Source organism: Carlito syrichta, unplaced genomic scaffold, assembly GCF_000164805.1.
Source record: "Carlito syrichta isolate Samal-C Ts95f unplaced genomic scaffold, Tarsius_syrichta-2.0.1 Scaffold315407, whole genome shotgun sequence".
NCBI lineage: Eukaryota > Metazoa > Chordata > Mammalia > Primates > Tarsiidae > Carlito > Carlito syrichta.
This window is the reverse complement of record NW_007259503.1, coordinates 1,247,384-1,269,252: the sequence shown is the minus strand read 5'-3', so window position 1 is coordinate 1,269,252 and position 21,869 is coordinate 1,247,384. Positions and strand designations below refer to the sequence as shown.

General features: G+C 36.1%; 1 protein-coding gene across 1 annotated transcript; it reads right to left on the bottom strand.

Moving 5' to 3' along the window:
* Window positions 1-10,221: 10,221 nt before the first annotated feature.
* PTGS2 (prostaglandin-endoperoxide synthase 2) lies at window positions 10,222-18,379 on the bottom strand. The gene is made up of 10 exons (XM_008072778.2): window positions 18,246-18,379; window positions 17,337-17,453; window positions 17,070-17,213; window positions 16,271-16,414; window positions 15,671-15,852; window positions 14,887-14,970; window positions 14,516-14,762; window positions 13,957-14,243; window positions 13,315-13,462; window positions 10,222-13,178 (listed from the first exon to the last, which is right to left on the bottom strand). Exons 1-10 carry the CDS (start codon window positions 18,295-18,297, stop codon window positions 12,769-12,771), a joined length of 1,815 nt encoding a protein of 604 aa, XP_008070969.1. The 5' UTR covers window positions 18,298-18,379; the 3' UTR covers window positions 10,222-12,768.
* Window positions 18,380-21,869: the final 3,490 nt, after the last annotated feature.

Genomic DNA, 21,869 nt, shown 5'->3' with positions numbered 1-21,869 from the left:
CACTTATTTTGCAAGTGGACAATGGAAGCTTTCATTAAAAAAAATTTTTTTTTTGAATTGGAGTCTCACTCTGTCACCCAGACTGGAGTGCAGTGGCCACTCCCAGCCACCGCAGCCTCTACCTGCTGGGCTCTGGCAATCCTTCCGCCTCAGCCTTCCAAGTAGCTGGAACTACAGGCGCACGACCACACCCGGCTAATTTTTTTGATTTATTGTAGAGGTGAGGTCTTGCCAAGTTGCCCAGGCGGGTCTCAAACCCGCGGGTTCAGGCAATCCACTCACTTCAGCCTCCCAAAGCCTCCCAGGCTGAGCCACCGAGCCTGGCTGAAGTTTTCATTTTTTTTAATCTTCATTCCAAGCAGAAAGTATACATCTTTGTTTAAAGTCTTCCCTCAATCTACATATAATATAGACTAGAGTTAATTCTAACAGAGATACAGTAGACAGTGTGCATACATGTAAGAAAACTAGCCAAATCTATAGCCAGAATTTTCAGAGAAAATTTCTTAAAAGGAAAATACATTTTCAAAATCCAATAATGACTTATATGAGATTAAAGGCTGTGCTTAAGACATGTAACACAAGACCTGAGACAAATACAAATAAGTAATAGAGGCCTGGAAGCAAAAGTCCATGCTTTGCCAGACTATGTGGGAGACCCAAAGCAGGTCCAAAAGGGACCATAACATTAGCATATAGTAGAAGAAAACTGAGCTCAAGATATTTTATATGATTTATTGCATGCGTCTATACTGAGCAATTTATAGATACTTCTCATTTTAGGAGGAGGGACCCACCACTCTCAATCTGTTCTTCCCTTGCCCTCATTAACTACTGTTGTAGATTCCTATTGTTGCTGTGACAGATTACCTTCTCAAACTTAGTGGTTAAAAATAATACCAGTTTCTTATCTTATAGTTCTGTACTTCAGAAGCTCAACATGAATCTCTTTGCACTAAAATCAAGATGTTGTTAGCATTCATTCCTTTCTGGAAATTCTAGACGAGAATAAGTTTCCCCACCTTTTCTGGCTTCTAGTGAGTTTCCACATTCCTTGTCCCTGGCCCCTTTTTATTCTCAAAGCCAGCAATGGCTGGTCAAGTACTTCTCACACTGCATCATTTTACACTGATTCTTCTGTCTCTCTCTTCCATATATAAGGACTCTTAAGACTACATTGGGTCCACACCGATACTCCAGTAAAATCTCTTTGTTTTTAAATCAGATTATTAGCAAACTTAATTTCAGCTGCAGCCTTTATTCCCTGTTGTTATATACCATATGCTAAGCTACAGACATTAGGTCTTAGACAACTTTGGGTTGAGAGGGATGTTGTTCTGCCTTTCACAACTACCAAGTTAAAAACAAACAAACAGAAAAGCACTCTAGGTGATGTTTCCTTTACCCATATGACAGGGTAGACCTTTCCTGAACTGCAAAGCTTCTTGTCCTCGGTCTCTATATCCATTAAGCAGATTGAAAAACAAAGAACTGTGTTATCATGGGATACATAGATATTAAACTAATTTAAAAGTCAAATGTGAGAAGAATTGCGTAACCTTATCTGAATTTATCACTATATAACAGAAGAAAATGAAACCCAGAGAGATTCTTAGTTTTTGATGTCTCTTATGTTCCAGCTTTTTAGAATTAGATCCTCAAATTATTTCCACTTTCTCTGATTTGTTTTCTTAATGCAACATTATTATCAATATTATTTATTATACGATTGGGAAAATGAAGAACTAGAAAAGTCATTTGCCTTGAGTTATAGTTTGAAATAGAAAAAATAAAAACAGTTACCTCAAATCGCATGGCATCCTGAAGAGAAATACAATAGGCATTGCTGTTATCACTTTACTATTTTTTTTTTTTTTTGAGTTGGAGTCTCACTTCGTCGCCCAGACTGGGGTGCAGTGGCCGCTCCCGGCCACCACAGCCTCGACCTCCTGGGCTCCGGTAATACTTCCGCCTCAGCATTTTACCTTTTAAAGTAAGGAATATGGATTTCCTTTTAATCACACTGCTAAGAAGTGGCAGAGTCTGCACTCAGTTTGCAGATTTGCCCAACTCCAAAGCCTATGCTCTGGCCTCCAGCATCTAGTCAGTCCATTGCCATACTATTATCATCGAGAATGCCAAGTCATGTTCTTTTTATTTTCCTTTTTTTTAATTATAAAGATGTGAAGTTCAATTCAGGGTTAGGTATACAAACGTTGATTATGAGGTACCCTTGTTGATGAGTTATACCCCTCCCTCCCCTAGCAGTTTCCCTCAACTGCCAATCCTACCCCCCTCCCCTGACAGTTTCCCACTACTGCCAATTCCTTTCTTATGGTATTACAATTGTTCAAGATCTGTTTATAAGTGAGAACATAAAGTATTCTGTTCCTTGTTTCTGTGATAGATCACTGAGTATGATCAACTCCAAATCCATCCAAGTTGCTGCGAAGTCCATGTGTTTGTCTTAAGCCATGTTCTTGACTGGTAAGATCTGAATGAACCTAGATATCCTCAATTGTCTTATAATTTATAAAGATATCACTATCCATTTTAGGCAATGCTGTACATTTCTAAATGTAAAATACCTTTAAGTCCTGTTCTAAATTAACTTATTTATGTAAATCACTTTATTAAGAATATTTATATCTGTCACCTTTTAAATGAATAAAGATAATTAACATGAGAAAAGGAAAAGCCATATCAATCTATTTGCTGTTAAACTTCGCAAAATTGGAACTTTAATACAATTATACTATTTTTTTCACATTCAAAGGCCTCCACTCTGTCTCTCTCTTTGAAGCAGGGTTTTTTCAACTTAGAGAGCATTTTAGATAACTCAATATCTAGAATATTACTTAATAGTTATAAGTCATGTCTACATAAAATATATCATGATAATATTAGAGAAAATTTGCATTTTAACTGGTAGGTTTCAGGGTGTGGGTGAAGGCACATTCCTGTCCTCTGCATCATCTCTAACGTTTTTCTGCTCAAGGAGTAAGATTTGTTTACTCAAAGGCCTCTTTCTTTGCTTCTCTAGGAGTACTATGGAAGTGGAAGACACTCCTTCAAGAGCATGCAAAATACACTACGCCCTGCATTTTATGAATGTTGTCGTCATGAACAGATATTGGGTAATAGCCCGGGAGAAGTCACGCTATGAGGCTTCCACATTGCTTACTAGGAATGATAAGGAACCTGAGAGGGCAGGTGAATGCCATCCAGACAGTCCACAAGCATGAAGAGACAGAGGCAGGAGAAGCTGAAACAAAACAGGCTGAGGCATAGGACCAGCTCAAATCTTAGCTGCTTCCATTTAATTTCTTTGATGAGTAATCTAGGAAAGAAATTGATTGGGATGTAAACTAAAAGTTAATTATTAATTATTCCTGTGTCCTTAATTTGATCAAATAATAATCTGAAGTTGTGTCCATGAGTTCAGCTCATAGGCAATTGAGCCTTTTTTTAAAGCAAATTTATATGGGATGCTGAAATAAGTTCTCCTTAATTTAAAGCATTTACAGGCTGGGCTCGGTGGCTCAGCCTGTAATCCCACGCTTTGGAAGGCCCAGGTGAGTGAATTGCCCGAGCCTGCGGGTTCGAGACCCGCCTGGGCAACTTGGCGAGACCTCATCTCTACAATAAATCAAAAATTAGCCGGGCGTGGTAGCGCGCGCCTGTAATTCCAGCTACTTGGAAGGCTGAGACAGAAGGATCACTGGAGCCCAGCAGGTCGAGGCTGCAGTGGCCGGGAGCGGCCTCTGCACTCCAGTCTGGGCGACAGAGTGAGACTCCAACTCAAAAAAAAAAAAAAGTAAATAAATTTAAAAAATAAAGCGTTTACAACCATTACATTGAGATAATGCTGATCACTTTTGAATGACTATTGTGTTTAATGAGTGTTCTCCAAAGTAGTGCTTTTGTCTATATTAAAAAATGGAATGAGTTACCAAACTGGTATTTATCTTAACCCACTACCCTCTTTTTATTTTATTTTTTTTAAATATTGAAAGCGTAATTGTGTGTTGTGTGTGTGTATGTATGTGTGTGCTCGTGCGCTCATGTTTTATTGTTTTCACTTGTTAAGTTGTGCAAGATAAGTTAAATGTGTAAAAAGTAGTCATATTTAAATAATAAACCATCATGAAAAAAGGAAAATAAATATCATTTTCATTGCTATAGTAGCTGTGTTCTAACGGTTAAATAAAGTAGTTTGATGGTTGATGAGTATCTTGTTACAAAAGGTTTTCAAGCGAAGTATCCAGTGTCTAGAGGAAGTCATGTCATCTTTTTATTCAATTGTCTTCAATAAGGTTATACAATGACATAATTGTGATACTCATCAGGAAGTGAACAAGCAAAGTGAAAACAAGATTTTTTTTTCAGCCGGTAAATATTTGTGCAAACATTAAAATGTTCAGAAAAGACCAGGTTTGTCCATACTATGCATTGTGGTTGAAAGAGACAGATTTGAGGCTCTGTGGGTTCTTTGGCAATTTACACAATGGTTCTAATCCTCAGTTTCTGCATTAGTGTAATGATGATAATATTTTCTTCATAAGACTGTCATACAGGCCAGATGAAACAGAATTTGAGAAAAAGGATTAGCATAATAGATACCAAATATATATAGAAGATAAATGTTGACTAAGAAAACATTGGTGATATCTATTTAGTTCCAGAATATCATGTTTTCATGTGGGTATAGTTTATATAAGTAAAATGCATGCAATTATGTATATAATTCAATAGTTTTGTTTTTTATTTTTATTAGAGACAGGGTTTTGCTATGCCACTTAGACTGGTCTTGAACTCCTGGGCTCAAAGTGCTGGAATTAGAGATGTGAGACATCATGCTCAGCCCAATTCAATGGACTTTTAAAGTAGAATGTATCTATGCCATTCATACCACTGACGATATTGTTTGCTTATCTATGCACCTTCTCAGTCAATCCTGCCACCCACACATTCCATAACCATCAGTATTGATTACTTTCCTTATAGTTAGTTTTGTCTTTTTTTAGAAGTTTACATAAATGGACTTACACAGTATGTATTCTTTTGTGTCTGATTTCTTTTTCTCTATATAAGTCATTTAGATCATCCATTTTGTGGTGTTTATCAGCAGTTCCTTCCCTATTATTGTTGAGTAGTATTCCACTGTATGGATGTATCACAATTTATTCATTTTCTTGTTGATGAAATTTTGCGTTTCTTTCAGGTTTTAGATATTATGAATAAAGTGGTTATGGACATTCTTATATAAGTCTATTTGTATATACCTATATTCATCTCTTTTAGATAAATAACTATAGGTATAATTGCTAGATCATAGGGTAAGTTTATGTTTAATTTTACATGAAACTGCCAAATTGGTTTCAAAAATGGTTGTAGTGTTTTACACATGCATCAGCAATTTATGAGAATTCCATTTTCTAACATCTTTACCAACATTTGGTACTGTTGGTGTATTACTCAGGGTTCTCCGGGGGAGGGGGGAGAGAATAGGGGAGATATAGATTTATTTTAAGGGATTGTGGGATCAGGATGCCTGAAATCGGGCAGGACAGCAGGCTGAAAAATTCAGGCAGGAGTTGGTATAATTCTGAGTATTAATTCTGCAGGTCAGCAGTCTGGGAACCTGGGCTTTTACGTTGTAGTACATCAGTACATGTGAGCTGCTATAACAAAATACCACACGCTGGGTAATTTATAAACAACAAAAATTTATTTCTCACACTTTTGGAGGCTGAGAAGTCTATGATTAAGGTGCAGGTTTGGGACCTGGTGAGGACCCAGTATCCATTTTCAGGATGGCACGTTGTTGTGTCCTTTGGAAGGATCAACACTGTGTCCTCACATAGCAGAAGGAATAAAAGGGCAAGATAAGATTCTTTTTACCCTCAAACATTTTTATAAGTATGCTACTGTCATTCATAAGGGCAGAACCCTCATGATTTAATCACTTCTCAAAGGCCACACTTCTCAGTGGTGCTATGAGGATCGAGTTTACCATACATTTTGGAGGAGATACCATCACTCAAAGCATAGCATTCCACCCAAATCCCCCAAAATTCATGTCTTCTCAAATCCCCCAAAATTCATGTCACCCAGAATACATTCACATTCATTTTATCCCAATAGCCCTTAAAAGTCTTAACTCATCCCAGCATCCAACTTTAAAGTCTAAGTCCAAAGTCTCATCTAAATATCTAAATCAGATATGAATGAGACTTCCCATACAATTCATCCGGAGACAGATTGCCCTCCAACTGTGAGCCTGTGAAATCCAACAAGTTATGTGCTTCCAGATACAATGGTGGGTTAGGCAGAGAATAGACCGTCCTATTCCAAAAGGGAGCAACGGGAATGAAGAAACAAGTAACAAGTCCAAAGTAAGTTCAAACCCCAATAAGACAAACAATATAAAATCTTGAGGATTGAGAATAATTTTCTTTGACTTTGCATCATGTCTCCCAAACATATTGGGGTCGGTGTTGGACTTCCAAGGCCTTGGGTGGCCCCACTCTCATGGTTTTTCTGGGCACAGTCCACGCAGTAGCTCTAAAGGGTTGGAGTCAGGTCCCTGCCACTCTCCCACACTAAGATCACAATCTGGTGGTGCTACGGTTCTGAGGTCTTGACCCAGCTTCCATGCTCTATTAAACATTGCTCTAGTAGGAACTCTTTGTGGTGGCCTTGAACCCAGAACTCCACTGGGCATTTCCCTAGTGAGAACTATCTTGTGGTCCTACCTCTATGACATTTCTCTGCCTGGGCCACAAGGCTTTCTGAGGCATTCTTCGAGATCTAGGTAGAGGTAGGTATGCTTCCACAGCTCTTGCATTTTCTGTTGCCTGAACGTCTATTTATGTTGCTATAACAAAATACCAAAGACAGAGTAATTTACAAACAATTAAAATTTATTTCTCACAATTCTAGTGGCTGAGAATTCCAAAATCAAGTTGCCAGCAGGATGTGTGCCTTGTGAGGGCCTACTTTCTACATCCTCGCATGGTGGAAGAGCTGAAAAGAGGGAACCCATTTCCTCAAGACCTTTTTAAGAGGGTACGAATTCCATTCATGAGAATAGAGACCTCCTGACTTAATCACCACCCAACAAACACACCTAGTAATGCTGTTTTTTTGCATTGAGGATTAAGTTTCAACATGAATTTAAACCACAGTAGTCTTAAGAAGAATTTCTTCTCCTTTGAAAGACCTTAGTATTTGTTCTTAAGACCTTCAACTGATTACATTATGTAGAGAAATATATTTTATTCAACATTTACTAATTTAAATGTTAATGATATCTAAAAACTACCTTCACAGCAGCATCTAGACTGGTGTTTGAACAAATAAATAGGCACTAGAGTCAAGTTGACACACAAAATTAACCATCACAGTTGGTCTTTTAAATCTTAATAATTCTAGTAGGTGTGTAGTAGTATCTCACTGTGGTTTTAATTTGTATTTTTTCTGGTGCTAAATGTGATATCAAACACATTTTTGTGTACTTATTGGCCATTGATTTTTTTTTTTGTAAAGTTCCTGCTTAAGTCTGCTGTTTTTTTTTTTTTTTTTTTTGTCTTTTGCTGTTGAGTTGGAGTTAGTTACATACTCTATATTCAACTTCTTTGTTAGCTATGTATATTGTGACTATTTTCTATGATTCTGGCTTGTCTATTCAGTTTTTGTTGATATAGTCTTTTGATGAGCAATTTGGTTAATTTTATGAAATCCACTTTGTTCTTTTTTCTTCTATGATTAGTGCTTTCTGAATTTTATCTAAAATTCTTTGCCTACTCCAGGTTCATGAAGATGTACTATTTTTTAAAGAATATTTATATTTCTAGCTTTTATATGTAAATACACGAACCTTTTGAATTAACTTGTGAGTGTTGTGAAGTATCATTGATGTTCTTTCCTTTCATGTGAGTGTTTAATCATTCCTATACCATTTGTTGAAAAGACTTTTTGACTTACCAATGAGATTATATAGGCATAATCACTGACTGTAACATTGTCAGACTGAACTAGAACCTCCATCCTAATTGCTAGATTCCTAGGAAAGAGAATTGTATTTTTCCAGCTTGGGTTGAGTATCCACTATGGGATAATCTACTGTGGCAGTCTGGATGAGGATTAAAGAAACCACATGGTGGAATTTTAGTTGTAGAAGAAACTGCCAAGCTTTTTTCCATGAATATCTTTATTTTATCTCTGTTTCTGATTTTACTCTTTCTTCAAGAATGACCACATGTTCCACTTCTCTCATGAAGCTTATTCTTATTCATTAATCATATTTTTAATGCCTTTTAAATGTCAGGACTGTGAGCAGTGAACAATACAGACAAGGTCCTTGCTTTCATAGACATAAAATTCTAGAAAGGGGAAACAGATAGCCAGCATACAAACATGAAAATGTCAGATAGAAATAAATGGTAAAAAGAAAATGAAACTGTCTTAGTATTTGCTTTATTTTGAGTGTTTAGGGAAGATTTTTCTGAAGAGAAGAGACATGAGCTGAGATGTGGATGTTGAAAAGGGTCCAGCCATGTAAATATCTCCAAAAGAAACATTCTAAATACTGACACCAGCTTTAGAATTACTGTTAGTGAGCAAACCACAAGAAAGTCAATGTGTCTGGTACAAAATAAATAAAGATGGGGAATTGTACTAATTGAGATCAGATAGGTAGATGATATATTATTGATATCTTCATAGAATAGGATAAAGAGTTTATATTTATCCATCCTGTAGTAGGGAGCCACTGGAAGATTTCAAACATGAGAGAGAAATGATCTGACTTATGTTTAAAAAGCACTACTCTCGCTGCCATAAGGAGAAGGGTTTTGACTGAGGAAAGAATTTAAGAGAGAACACCAATTAAAAGATTATTGACTAAGTTGGTAGTAGTGGAGTTGGAGAAAAAGATGGCAGTTCTAGAATTTGCTTGTGGGTTGTGGTCCACAGGATTGCTGTTGGATTCACTATGGGAGCATAGGAAAGAGTTTTTTTTAAGTCCTAGGGGGATGATGATGTCTTTTACTTTGAATAATTATTATTTGGGGTATATGGTGCTGGGAGGAAAAAATGTTAAATAAGTAAATTTCCAACTTTGGGTGGAGAGGTTGTCAAATGACAATTAGAGGTTAGTTCTGAAGATATACATTTGGGAGTGATCATTATTTTAGATTTTCAGCATAAATGTGTTTACCTGGAAGAGTTCAGACAGAGAAAAAAGGGATCAAGACATTTCAACTTATAGATAAAGGAGAAGAAGCTTTAAAAAAGAGAGAGAAGACTGAGTAATAACACTGTGAAGGTGGGAAAAAGACTAGGAAGTTATCAAATCATGCCATGTTGGGGTGGGGGGGAACTTTCAGTAGAGACTATAGACATTTGCGATGAATGCTACTGCTAAATAAAAAAAAAAACACAACAGATTAGGAGAATGACTGAATTTAATCAAGATGTGCCAATTAGGTACAATACAGAGAGAGTAAGGAGGAAGCAAGGGAGTGATTATAATGATGAACAATGGAATCTGAACTAGATGCATAAGGAAGTAAATGAAAAGGTAAACGTGGTGATAAAAAGTGTATTGATGAGTTGATGGATCAGTAGGCTCAGTGAAACTGAGAGTTTGATGGAGGAATGAGAGCACTCAAGGTGAGCCAGGAGATACTAGAAATCAACATTTTTAAAGAGGTGCCGTAATGAATGATGATGAAATCAAAGCGTGTGTGATTATGAGAAATATGGCGGAACAAGGCACCACTGGAATGGAGAAGGCAAAAGAAGAAAGGCCAGGGGAGATGCTAAATGTGCAATCCATGTAGATATTGAAATTACCAATAAATTATTGAGAGTAGGGGTGTAAGAGTAGCCAAGTATTAATGATTTGTCCAACTGGGTATGATTTCCTTCCTGTTTGAACTTCCTTTTCTTTTATTTTGTACCTCCTCAGTTACACTTGTCATATTCTTTGTGTTTTGTGTATTTTTGTCCTTTTAAAAGTGTTGCAGTGAATAAGAGATTATAAATAGTGACTCTCGAAAACCTCTGTGTAACTAAGGCCAAAATAATTACATTAAGGGTCAGCTTAGGTTTGAATAGATAGAACACAAGGTAACAGGTGACTTCAAAAATAATGCTTCAGAGAAATCATACATTAGATGACAAAGGTATATATAGAAACAGTCAAAATTTATTTTCAGAAAAGATTTGTCAATTTTTAAATAGTATAAAAATAAACAGACATTTATTTCAATAATTATATTTTACACAAGATAATTTAAATACACATTTGTCTGAGGCACTGAAACATTCACATACACAACCTAAATGCCCAGGTTCAGTTAGCAGGTTGATGTTAATAACAAATTAAGTTTTTTTCTTTCAGGGAAAAACCAGTGAAGTTAATCATTTTTTATATAAAAATTTCTAATGTTGACTATTTCTTTATTAACTTTAAATTTCTAAACTTAAAATCTTAAAGAAAAATTATCCTGAGTTAGTTCTCTTTAATTAAATTTATTCATTTTCTCTCTTTTCTTTCAAGACATATTTTTTCATTTACACAAATACTAACATTATCTGTAATCAGTGTTTGATTTAAAAATATTAAAACCCACAGTGCTTTGTACAGAATATTTTCTCAATAAATTATGGCTGAATAAGTTAATGAAGCATCAACAGTTCCTTCACAAATGTATAAAAGGTCAGTCTTATGGCAGGGTCAGGCTAATGAGACGGTGTTCCCTGTAGGCTGGCGTAGAGGTCACTCCTAAACACACAAATTCTAACCTTAAACAATCTCAATAAGCCAGAGTTTGACTTCTAAACATTTGCTCACAAATCTTAATACAATCACTTCTTTTGATTGTTGACATTACAATTCAAAGAGGTAATCCCAAAGAAGATTCATTGATTCAGACATCATGAAAAAAAAAAAATCGATGATTGTAGGCTTAAATACAGTTTATAACAATAACGTCCTAATAAGACATAAATAACAATTCTTAATAAATTAAGTAATATACAGTACCATTAAATGTCAGCTGACAATGAGATGTGGAAAAGAAGTATTATAATTATCGACATTAATATTATTGCTGGGAACTTCTTAGAAATTGTTTGGTTTTGTTTTTAACTGAGAAAGGGCAATAATTAGATAGGAATGTAACATTCTTCCTGTCACAAAACTCCCACTGTTCTTTCTGAGGCACTAGCGTCTTTGTAGGTTCCTTGGGCTACAGATAATTAGAATGTTATAAATAAAATTTTCTGCCCTGCACTTAAAATAAGCGTATACTTCTTTTCTTTTAAGGGACCTTTTTTTTTTTTCTTCCCGTTTATTTTTCTTAAGAGGAGCTAAATCCTAGTCCTGAGCTGAGGTTTTCCTGAAAACTTGTTCAGGTAAGAAAATACAGAGTCCAAAAAAAGACGATCTCTGATCTTAAAACCAGTTAATCAAAACAGAAGAAATAAAATGATCAGAAGAGATTTTCTCTTAGCAAAATGGCTAAAAGAACATAAAAGGAGCAGCATGCAAGTAGCCAGGCTTGATTCAAATGCATATGCTGAATTGGCTTATCAAGATTCAGACAAAATTCACGTGTGAAATGCATTTCTGCATTTTGAAGAGGTATTTTATGAGGCCATGGCTACTTTTTGCAGTGTGATATGGACTGCTAAATCATACTGTACAACAGAAAATCTAAGAAAACAGGCTGTTATCCAAGTATAGCATGGTAATTCATTAATCTCACAGCAAAATACAGATCTGCAGTGCACAAGGATAAAATAAAGTCTCTATCAAAAGTTTAAACCCAAATTGGAATGACAGTTTGCTTTTCTTCTTTGTTATTCCTTATTTTAAATGTAGACTCATTTGCTGCTGTAGATTTTACTTGTTACCAGTCATATAAACAAATTATGGAATCTCTCAAAATAAAATATTTTAAGGTAAGTCTGCAGTGGCTCCACCACCATTATATATTTGGCATTTTGATTTAAAAGGAAGTTAACAGTTGCAGAAAATGGAGTTTCCATTCCTGGTGAAAAAGCAACATCTCTTATGAACTATTTTAACAAGCAATTGTAATATAATTTATACTAATTTAAAGATTCAAATCCAAGACAGCCTCTTTTATTGATATAGGTACAAGTTTAGTTTAGGAAATAAAAGAAGTTTTTGAAAAGTGATTTTACCTTATTAATTTAGAAATTTCAAACTATTGCTTCAATACTGCTTTTAAAAAATAAAAATTATTGGTAATGTCCAATTTAGACATTCATTTAAAAATGCACTTGTGGCTTTTTGTTTGTTTGTTTGATGACAGAAAGATGCCCCCAAATACTTATGAATTCCAAACATTAGCTGCTTCTAAAGCATCATGAAAGATACATTGGAAATATTGACAGTATAGAAACTTTCAGCATTTTGCCATCTTGGAACAGTATTTGTGTTCAAACATCCTTTTTCTTATATTATAAATTGAAATTCAAGTAAAAATGTGAAAACTCATTTTTCCTGATTTATAAAAAAAAAGAAAACTTTTTTCTATTTAACTTGAAAAAAAATCTTTAAAGTAGTGACAAAAATCTTCACAAGTATGACTCCTTTCTCTGCAACAAGAGTACTGACTTCTGTTACAGATGTTATACAGTAACATAAGGAGTTTCATATAAATATTATTAAATAATTAAGTTAAAAGGCATGGTTCATATAAATAAATAAATACAGTCATTAGACTTCTACAGTTCAGACGAACGTTCCTTTAGCAGCACTGTAGGGTTGATGTCATCCAGTCCAGAACGGGAAGCACTTGCGTTAATGGTCACTGCTTTGATGAGCTGCGGATCCGGAACATTGAATGAAGTAAAGGGACAGCCTTTCACGTTATTGCAAATGAGAGACTGAATCGAGGCAGTGTTGATGATTTTAAAACCTACTTCTCCACCAAAAGTGCTCGGCTTCCAGTAGGCAGGAGAACATATAGCATTACCCATAAGTCCTCTCAAGGAGAATGGTGCTCCAAGTTCTACCATGGTCTCACCAAATATGGCATCTGGACGAGGCTTTTCTACCAGAAGGGCAGGGTACAGCTCCATGGCATCAATGTCACCATAGAGGGCTTCCAATTCTGCAGCCATTTCCTTCTCACCTGTGAAGGTGATAAAACCAATGTAAAACAACAAAATAAACAATAGTTTTCCTCCTTTGCTCAGTTTGCTTTCAATTTCTCTGTTGTTTCCATTTGACCTGTGATTCTTTTAAGAAGTTTAGACACTATTTCTCACCTGTAAGTTCTTCAAATGATTCATAAGGCTTCAGCATAAAGCGTTTGCGGTACTCATTAAAAGACTGGTATTTCATCTCTCTGCTCTGGTCGATTGAAGCCTTTGATACTTTTTGTACTGCAAGTGGAACATTCCTACCACCAGCAACCTGTGAAAAATAGATTCGATTGAGAAACAAGATTTTTAGGGATATTTACTATTTCTATTTTAAAAGTTTTCCTCAGGTACCCATTAGGCAAGACTGACACTACCAGTTGAGACTATTTTCATTTCTTGGACAAACGCTTACATACCTTTCAACAGGAGCTGTGCTTAAAATTCAATGCGACAGTAGTCTAGAACTAATTTGCCTTTTTAAATTACAGAAATGATGCTGGTATTCCAGTTTGAAATATGTATTTCTTTAAGACTATAGGTAGTTTTTGAAAACATCTATTTTTAAGGTAGGAATACAATTTGCTATTTGTTTGACAACAGTAGACTAAAAGTTTAGACTTTTCAAAAAAAGTTAGACTTATTTCAATAATTTTTTCTAGTAATATAATTAATTACTCTTTTTTAGAAGTTAAAAAAAAATTCTGTGACAAATTCTAAAGTTATACTGACTAATCTATTGATTAGTTTTTTAATAATAATGCTTACCCTGCCAGCAATTTGCCTGGTGAATGATTCAACAAACTGGGTAACTCCATGTTCCAATAATATCGAGTTGTTGTAGAGAAACTGTTGATAGTTGTATTTCTGGTCATCGATTTGAAAAGTATCAGGTAGAAGGGGATGCCAGTGATAGAGTGTGTTAAATTCAGCAGCAATACGGTTTTGGTACTGAAATTGTTGGCTGAAAAGCAGTTCTGGGTCAAACTTCAGTTTGAAGTGATAGCCGCTCAAGTGTTGTACATAGTCCTCAATGACAATCTTAATAGTCTCTCCTAATTGCACATAATAAATAATTAAAATATTAATTCTTTTATCACAAAATTCTAAGCGATTCAAAGGTAATTTTGCTAATTACCTATTTCGTCACTTCTTTTTCCCTTGTTAATATCAAAACAAAAGGTTATTATACTACCAGTCACACTCACAGACTGAATTAAGATAGTGTGTGTGATTTTTCATTTGCCACATGGCATAAGTGACTCAAAATTACTTCGTTTTCTCTGGGGAAGGGATCTCATTGAAATCATTATCTCCTCTTGCTTACCTATCAGTATTAGCCTGGTTGTCTGGAACAACTGCTCATCATCCCATTCTGGATGCTCCTGTTTGAGCACGTCGCACACTCTGTTGTGTTCCCGCAGCCAGATTGTGGCATACATCATCAGACCAGGCACCAGCCCAAAGACCTCCTGCCCCACAGCAAACCGCATGTGTTCAGGGACATGAGGGGGATAGATCATCTCAGCCTGAGTATCTTTGACTGTGGGAGGATACACCTCTCCATCAATTACCTAAAAAATACCAACAATAGATGAATGTTAATTAAACAGCTAAGAAACACATTTTTAGGGATTTTAAAATATAAGTGTAAGTGGTAAGTCACAGCTAATTCTTTAATATTCAAAAGAGACATACCTGATATTTCATCTTTCCATCCTTGAAAAGACGCAGTTTATGTTGTCTATCCAGAGTTTCCCCATAAATATGACTTAAGTCCACCTAGAAAATTATGAAAAATTTTAATTTGCTGCTTTCGAAGTTGTTTTTATATAAAGTGTCTACCATATATTTTATCACTAAATAATTTGATGATTTATCATTCTTTAAAATTTTTCAATAAGACATACTTTTTTATAGCTACAAATTACTAATTAGTACATATTAATTATTATATACTACACTCGAATTACAAATTACTAAAGCTACAAAACTATGTGTCTCTGTGTTTAAAGGAATTAGTATACTACAATGTGCTTATAGTATTGCATACACTTCACTATAAACATGTTAATTCTTTAAAAAGTATAAGAAAAGGTATTCTTTATTAAAAAACTTATCAATAAATTGAAGCTATGTAACTGAAATTCAAAATATAATAGTGCTACAAAAATCTCACCTTATACTATTGAAAACAGCATAATCAGAGTACAAATATGTTTTTGAAGATATGTCTTGGAGTGCTAATATTTTAAACTAAAACTATAGGGGACAAATTACAAATAATAATATCTGTATATATATGTATATGAATGTATATATGTGTGTGTACATGCCTCTGCATATATTTTTACTAAACCAGTGAATTAAAATAGAAGATAAGACTTTCTTTTAAAAGAGGATGAATTATTATCTATCTACCTACTTTAAATGTTAGCACATCACTATGACTTGCTATAATTCTGATTTAACTCTGTCTTACCCCATGGCCCAGTCCTTTGGTGAAAGCTGGTCCTTGCTTATGATCTGTCTTGAAAAACTGATGTGTGAAGTGCTGGGCAAAGAATGCAAACATCACATTTGTGCCTTGGGGATCAGGGATGAACTCTCTTCTTAGAAGAAATTTTTCCACAATCTCTTTTGAATCTGGAAGCTGCTTCTTCCCTAAAAAATGAGAAAACTAAGATAAGAATTCATTTATATATTCAAGAAGGCAGACAATGACTATCAATGTACCAAGAATTCTTCATTTATAAGACATGTATACTTGTGAATAGGATCATAATATAAATGACAGTGCTAGGATATAGGCGAATAACTTCATACTGAATAATTTTATCTATTTTAATTGGTATTAATTCAGTTTTTATGAAAAAATTTGAAAGTATTAAGACATGCCAAGATGCTCATTTACTTTCACAGAATAGTTTACATAGATTCATATTTTAAACAAATATCCATAGATATCCACAATAAAGGAAAACTACTACCTTTGTTAACAAATAAATCATAGCCTGAGGCCAGATTTCTTAGGGAGTAATCCAATCCTTCTTGCAGTCTCTGATGGCTTTGTCTTACTCACCTTTCACACCCATGGGAGTTGGGCAGTCCTCAGGCACAGGAGGAAGGACTCTGGTATAATAGGAAAGGTTGGAGAAGGCCTCCCAGTTTTTGTAGCCATAGTGTGCATTGTAAGTTGGTACAGTCTCAATCATGTTTGTTCTGGCTGAAATTTTCAAGGGAAAAAAATGCTTCAGTTGTTCCCACATGCAAAACACACCAGTGATCATTTTTATTATAAAATGTGGAAAGTGGCATTAGAGATTGAACTTAACTCCAACAAAGATACTCATTTTAAAACAACTGTGCTTTAAAATCTGTCACTTAAAATATATCTTTAATAAAATATATACACTTTACACAAGATAATTATGATCTAGCAATCCTAATTTTTCAGGTAACCATCTACTCACTACTCAAGAGGCCTATGACAGAAATGACTGGGCATGACACTGTAGAATTACAGAAAGTGATTTTCTTCCTATTCAAATTCAAATTAACATTTATTAATGGATGCTACATGTTCAGAACAATTCTGTGGTCCATGGGCATTCAATAAACAATTGGACCATATGCTCTCTGCAAATTGACCAGAGCAGTGCAGGTTAGAAAAGATATGCAGAGCTGTGAGTAGAATTCTGACTGTATGAACAGAATGGAACTAAATGTCAGTATTTGGGGCCATTAAAATCGAAGGCAAACTGAAAAATGTATATTTAAAGTTCTTTTGACAAGCTTGGAAATAGGTTAAGTAAGCTACAGGATTATAAAGCACATTTTTCTTTGAGGAAGCTAAAAACCTTAGAAAGAATTGTACTTACATGTCAAAACATATCTCATAATTGCATGTCGAAGGAAGGGAATGTTATTGACGATATTCCAGACTCCCCTGAAGTGGGTAAGTATGTAGTGCACTGTATTTGGAGTGGGTTTCAGGAGTAATTTTATTCTTGTCAGAAGTTCAGCTGCAAGAAGAGGAAGCAAAGGAGGGAGAAGTTAATGGGCGCGGGCGAGCATCACTCTAAGACATAAATCTGTAAAACTATATTTAACTCCATTCCAAATGATGACACCTGAGGGTAACTTACGTGTTGAACAGTTTTCACCGTAGAATCCCGTCCGGGTACAGTCGCACTTATACTGGTCGAATCCTACACTCATACACACACCTTGGTTTTGACATGGGTGGGAACAGCAAGGATTTGCTACAAGAAAAGCAAGAACAGCATATAAATCATTCTTCAGTGTCTTAGTCTTAACTTAAACCTTCAATTGTTTTACTAACTATGAGTCAACTGTACAATGATAAATTCGGGAAATATATAGGGAGTCAAGAAAATAATTGTTTTAAAGCCTGCCTCACAGAATAGTTAAAACATAGAAATTCAAACTTCCTACTCTAATATGGGTGAAATAATATTCAACTTAGTAAATCATATTACTAAGTTTTTTCCTAGTAAGTTTTTGTATGTTCAAATTAGCATTTTAAAGAAGCCCGAATAAGTAGCATTTTCAAAATTAAAATGTATAGATCCAGTACATTAATCAAAATGTAGGAAAAATTTCAAAACATTTTGCTTCCCTTAAGAAGTAATTCTGGGCTTTTCTAGGGGGACAGCACTGACTAGAGTTTTTAAAACAACTTCCTCTATTCCCTACCAGGAGGTTTCCCACGCCAAGATTGACATATATGGATCAGATTCTATTTATCATAATGTCAATCTGCACATCAGTATCACTCTCCCCATTGAGCAGATGAGAGTGAGTCCCAGACCGGTTAAAGAACAGCCGGTCCCTGCTGAGCTGAGCCTGGGGCAAGGCGGGAGTGTCCACCGAGTTCTTTGGGACTCCAGTGGTCCAAGCTCTCTCCCAAGCCACGCAATTTCTCTCTTGGGAGAGTCGTCTCGGCACCAGGATGGACCCGAGCGTCCAGAGTGGAAGCTATGCCAGCGTGCGCGGAAGCGGGGAGTCCCCAGGGCGCCGAGCCAGGTACCCACCTGCGTGGCTGAGCGCCAAGACCGCGCTGAGCAGCAGGGCGCGGGCGAGCATCGCGGTGGCCGGGCGCGTGGCGGGCGAGGCGCCGCGTCTGCGGGAATCTGGCTGCAGGGCGGAGGGCGGCGCTGCTGAGTCCGAGTGCGCTCCCGACCTGGCAGCAAGTCGTTTGACAACTGGACGCTAACGGAGGGAACCTTCCTTTTATGTCTGAACACCAAGCCCATGTGACGACATGACGGCTTCTTTCCGCCTTAACCCCCTCCCCATGAAACATTGCGTAAGCCCGAGTGGGAGCAGGATTTTTTTTTTTCTTCCCCCAAGCAGACGAGAAAATCGGAAACCCGGGAAGCTGCCCCAAGGTGCGTGCAGAGCGGGCTGTCCCTCCACCCCTCTGATCCACCCTGTCCCTCCCGGATTCCTCCGCCCCCGCCCCCCCCCCCCCCCGTCCAGGTTTCCGCCAGATTCCCTTCCTCTCTCCCAGTCTTTGCCCCAGCGCTTCTGAGAGCCGGTGCCCGGGCTGATCACCCTGGGAGGGACACCGAGGAGAGAAAAGGGACACTGGGCTTCCGCTCTGGAAACCCGGGCGGCCCCCGAAATCCCACAGCGCGGGGAATCCCCGCGCGCGCCGGGCTCTACGGCTTGGGGGCGCGCGGTGGGAGTCGTGACGACTCTTAACCTTCTGTGTGTGCAGCGCACACACACGCATCCTTAACTTTTAACGTTTATTCTGCTAATTAATATAAGAAATCCTGTTCTCCAGCCGGGCGTAGAGTTGTGTGCCTGTAATCCTAGATCTTGGTGAGGCTGTTGCGGAAGGATCGCTTCAGGCCAGGAGTTCGAGGTTGCAGTGTGCTATGGTGAGTCACTGCACTCCAGCTTGGGAGACTGGGCGAAACCTGGTGTCTAAAGAAATAAATACATAAAAGAAATACTATTCTCCGCACCCTCACCCTCACCTTGTTTCTTGGAGCGGAAAAAAAAAGGTAAATTTTCTTCCACAATACTGCTCCTAAACTGTTGCCTCGTAAATAGTTAATTTGAATTCCAGGATCACCAGTATAAAGTTTCCTGTCTTCTGCTGGGCAAGGGAGGCAGCGGCGCTAAATGTCTAAAACGTCTGCCTTCATGCATTTCTTTCACTGTTGCGTGGTGTTCATCATTTTGGCCACTGGCTCTTCTAAGGAGATACCAATAAAAGAAATTAGAGTTTTAAAGTTTCCTTTTTTGGGTCTTTTCTGACCACTTTTTCAAGATAGATCAAAATACAACATTGCACTTACCTTTCAATGATCTGGGTTTATTAGGGCTAATTTTCTGTTCTCAGTTAGGAACAGAGTTTGATGAGGAATTAATTAGATGGAAGGGAGATTTTGAGAGTTTGGATTTCATTTTCTTTTGCTTTTGTTTAATATCTGTCTTTAGTGGTGGGCAAGTGAATATATGAATGTGAGGGTATGTGAGGGCAAATACAAGAAAAATAATTGCAGCAAAGAAGTGAAACTGAATAGAAAATTCAGTTAAGGCATAGCTTCTTAGCATTAAAGGAAAAGGATGTCATAAAACCTGAAATAAAGCTACACCAGAACCTCAATTTGTAGAAGTCTTACAGAAAAATTTTTTTAAAAAGATACTCACTTGAATTTTTTTAAAAACATTCTGCTTACTGTACACATCTGATTCTACATAAGTCACAAATGACTAAAATTCTATTTTATCTAGTAAACCTTTATCTCCTCTGGTCATATTTAATCATTTCATTTGGGGTACTCTCATTTATTGTATTGAGTCCTTTATGAATTTTTAACTAAGAACATGATAATTTTCTTTTTAATACTTTCAATTTTCTGTTTCAATTTAAATGAGCAAGTTAAATTTAGAGTTAGGGCTACTAATTCTAGCTTAGGTTAGATGTCATGTGCATTATAATCCTGAATTTATTTTGAAGTCATCATCATCATTATCCTTATCAGATATTAATTGTATACCTACTTTATATAGAAGTGTGCTCTGTTGTTTGTAAAGAGATTCTGAATTCAAATGTGAGGAAAACACAGGGCATGAAGAATAATCATATTTAAGCTACTTGAAACTCAAAGGATTTGAGCTCTGTCTCATAGTGGAAATTCAATGAAAAAATATCTATTTGGTCAAATTACTTTGTTTCATCTAACTTACACAACAGGATAGAGTGAAGAGAGTTCAATGTACCTATAAATCAGAGAAGAGTTCAAGGAGAAACTGAGACTTTAAGGATGGATACGGTTTTGAAAAGAAGTCCAAATATGGGCTTAAGGAAAAAATATTGCATAATTTATTTGAAAATATTAACAAATTGAGACACTAAAATAAAATAGATAAGTCCATTTTGTGATACTGGTCATGAAAAGATATTAAATGTCCCAAAGTAAATTAAGATGGCTAGACCTGCTCTATATGGAAAAGTACTATGATTATTGTGCACCATAAAAAAAAGCAGGTTTTGATTATGTAACAATTATAGCTCTCATGTTTGTACATATTCAATGTTTCTGTGTATATTTGAAGCAAATATGTGTATCTGCTGTTCAACATTTTTTATTAACCTCTGAAATTTGTTGGAAAATTCTCTGTATGAAGAGCAAAAGAATATTAAAAATCATCCAGAGTATTCTGTTGAGTTTTACTGCCCCCTTCTGCTGCTTGAATTTTTGTCAACTTATTTTATTCTAAGGTGCTGGAAAAATTGCCAGACAGATTTTGTGTTTAATGTTACAATGTTCTTACACATTCACATTGTAGTGCTCAGTTTAGATTTAAGTTTCATGAATATATTGAAAAAGATTGAAATATGCAGTAGTTGAAGTGATGAACCATTCATGTGAGTTAAAAGAAAATGAACAATAAAGACTCTTAATGTTCAAAATTCCAAATAAACTTTTCTTTGTGTACAATATTTAACTTATAAACAAACATTTTAAAGAGAGACATTTCTTTGAACAGGGTTTTAACCACTAAGACATGAAAGGTTGCTCAGATCTATTATGTCAGGCGAGGAGCCCCTTTCCATTTCTTTCCTTCCTACTTTGGTGAGTTTAGGGGTTCACGTAGAGAGTGGAGATTGCCCCATGTCCTGTTCATTTATGACGTGCTGGCTGAACAAAGAGTTTTGTCATTTTGCATCAGAGTTATTCTTAAGAGATATTTAGCAAGGTTGTGCAACTGAGTATATCTGTTCCTTGAAGGGCAGAAATGCTACTTATAAAAGTTGTCTGCTTTCGTTCTGTAGTAAATTCTGATTACTTACCATTCCCAGCTACTCATAATAGTTTTGAGGATTTAAACAAAAGCATACACTTTTTTAAATTAAAGGAATTTCTTTCAAATAAACCAACGAAAAACACCCAAAAAATCTATTTCTAAGTTTTGCAAAAAAAAAAAAAAACTGATATTTTTTTTTCTAAAATATCTTAATTCCTTGGTGGATTTATCTATTTTTTCCATTGTTTCATGATTGTTTAGCATATTCACATGACCTAGACTAGATTGAATACAATCTTTGTGTTGGACTTAGAAATCTCGCAAAGGGAGAAGGAAAGGCAAGAGAATGTGAACTGGGTGAACAGGAATGGGCAGGGTGAGAACAGACC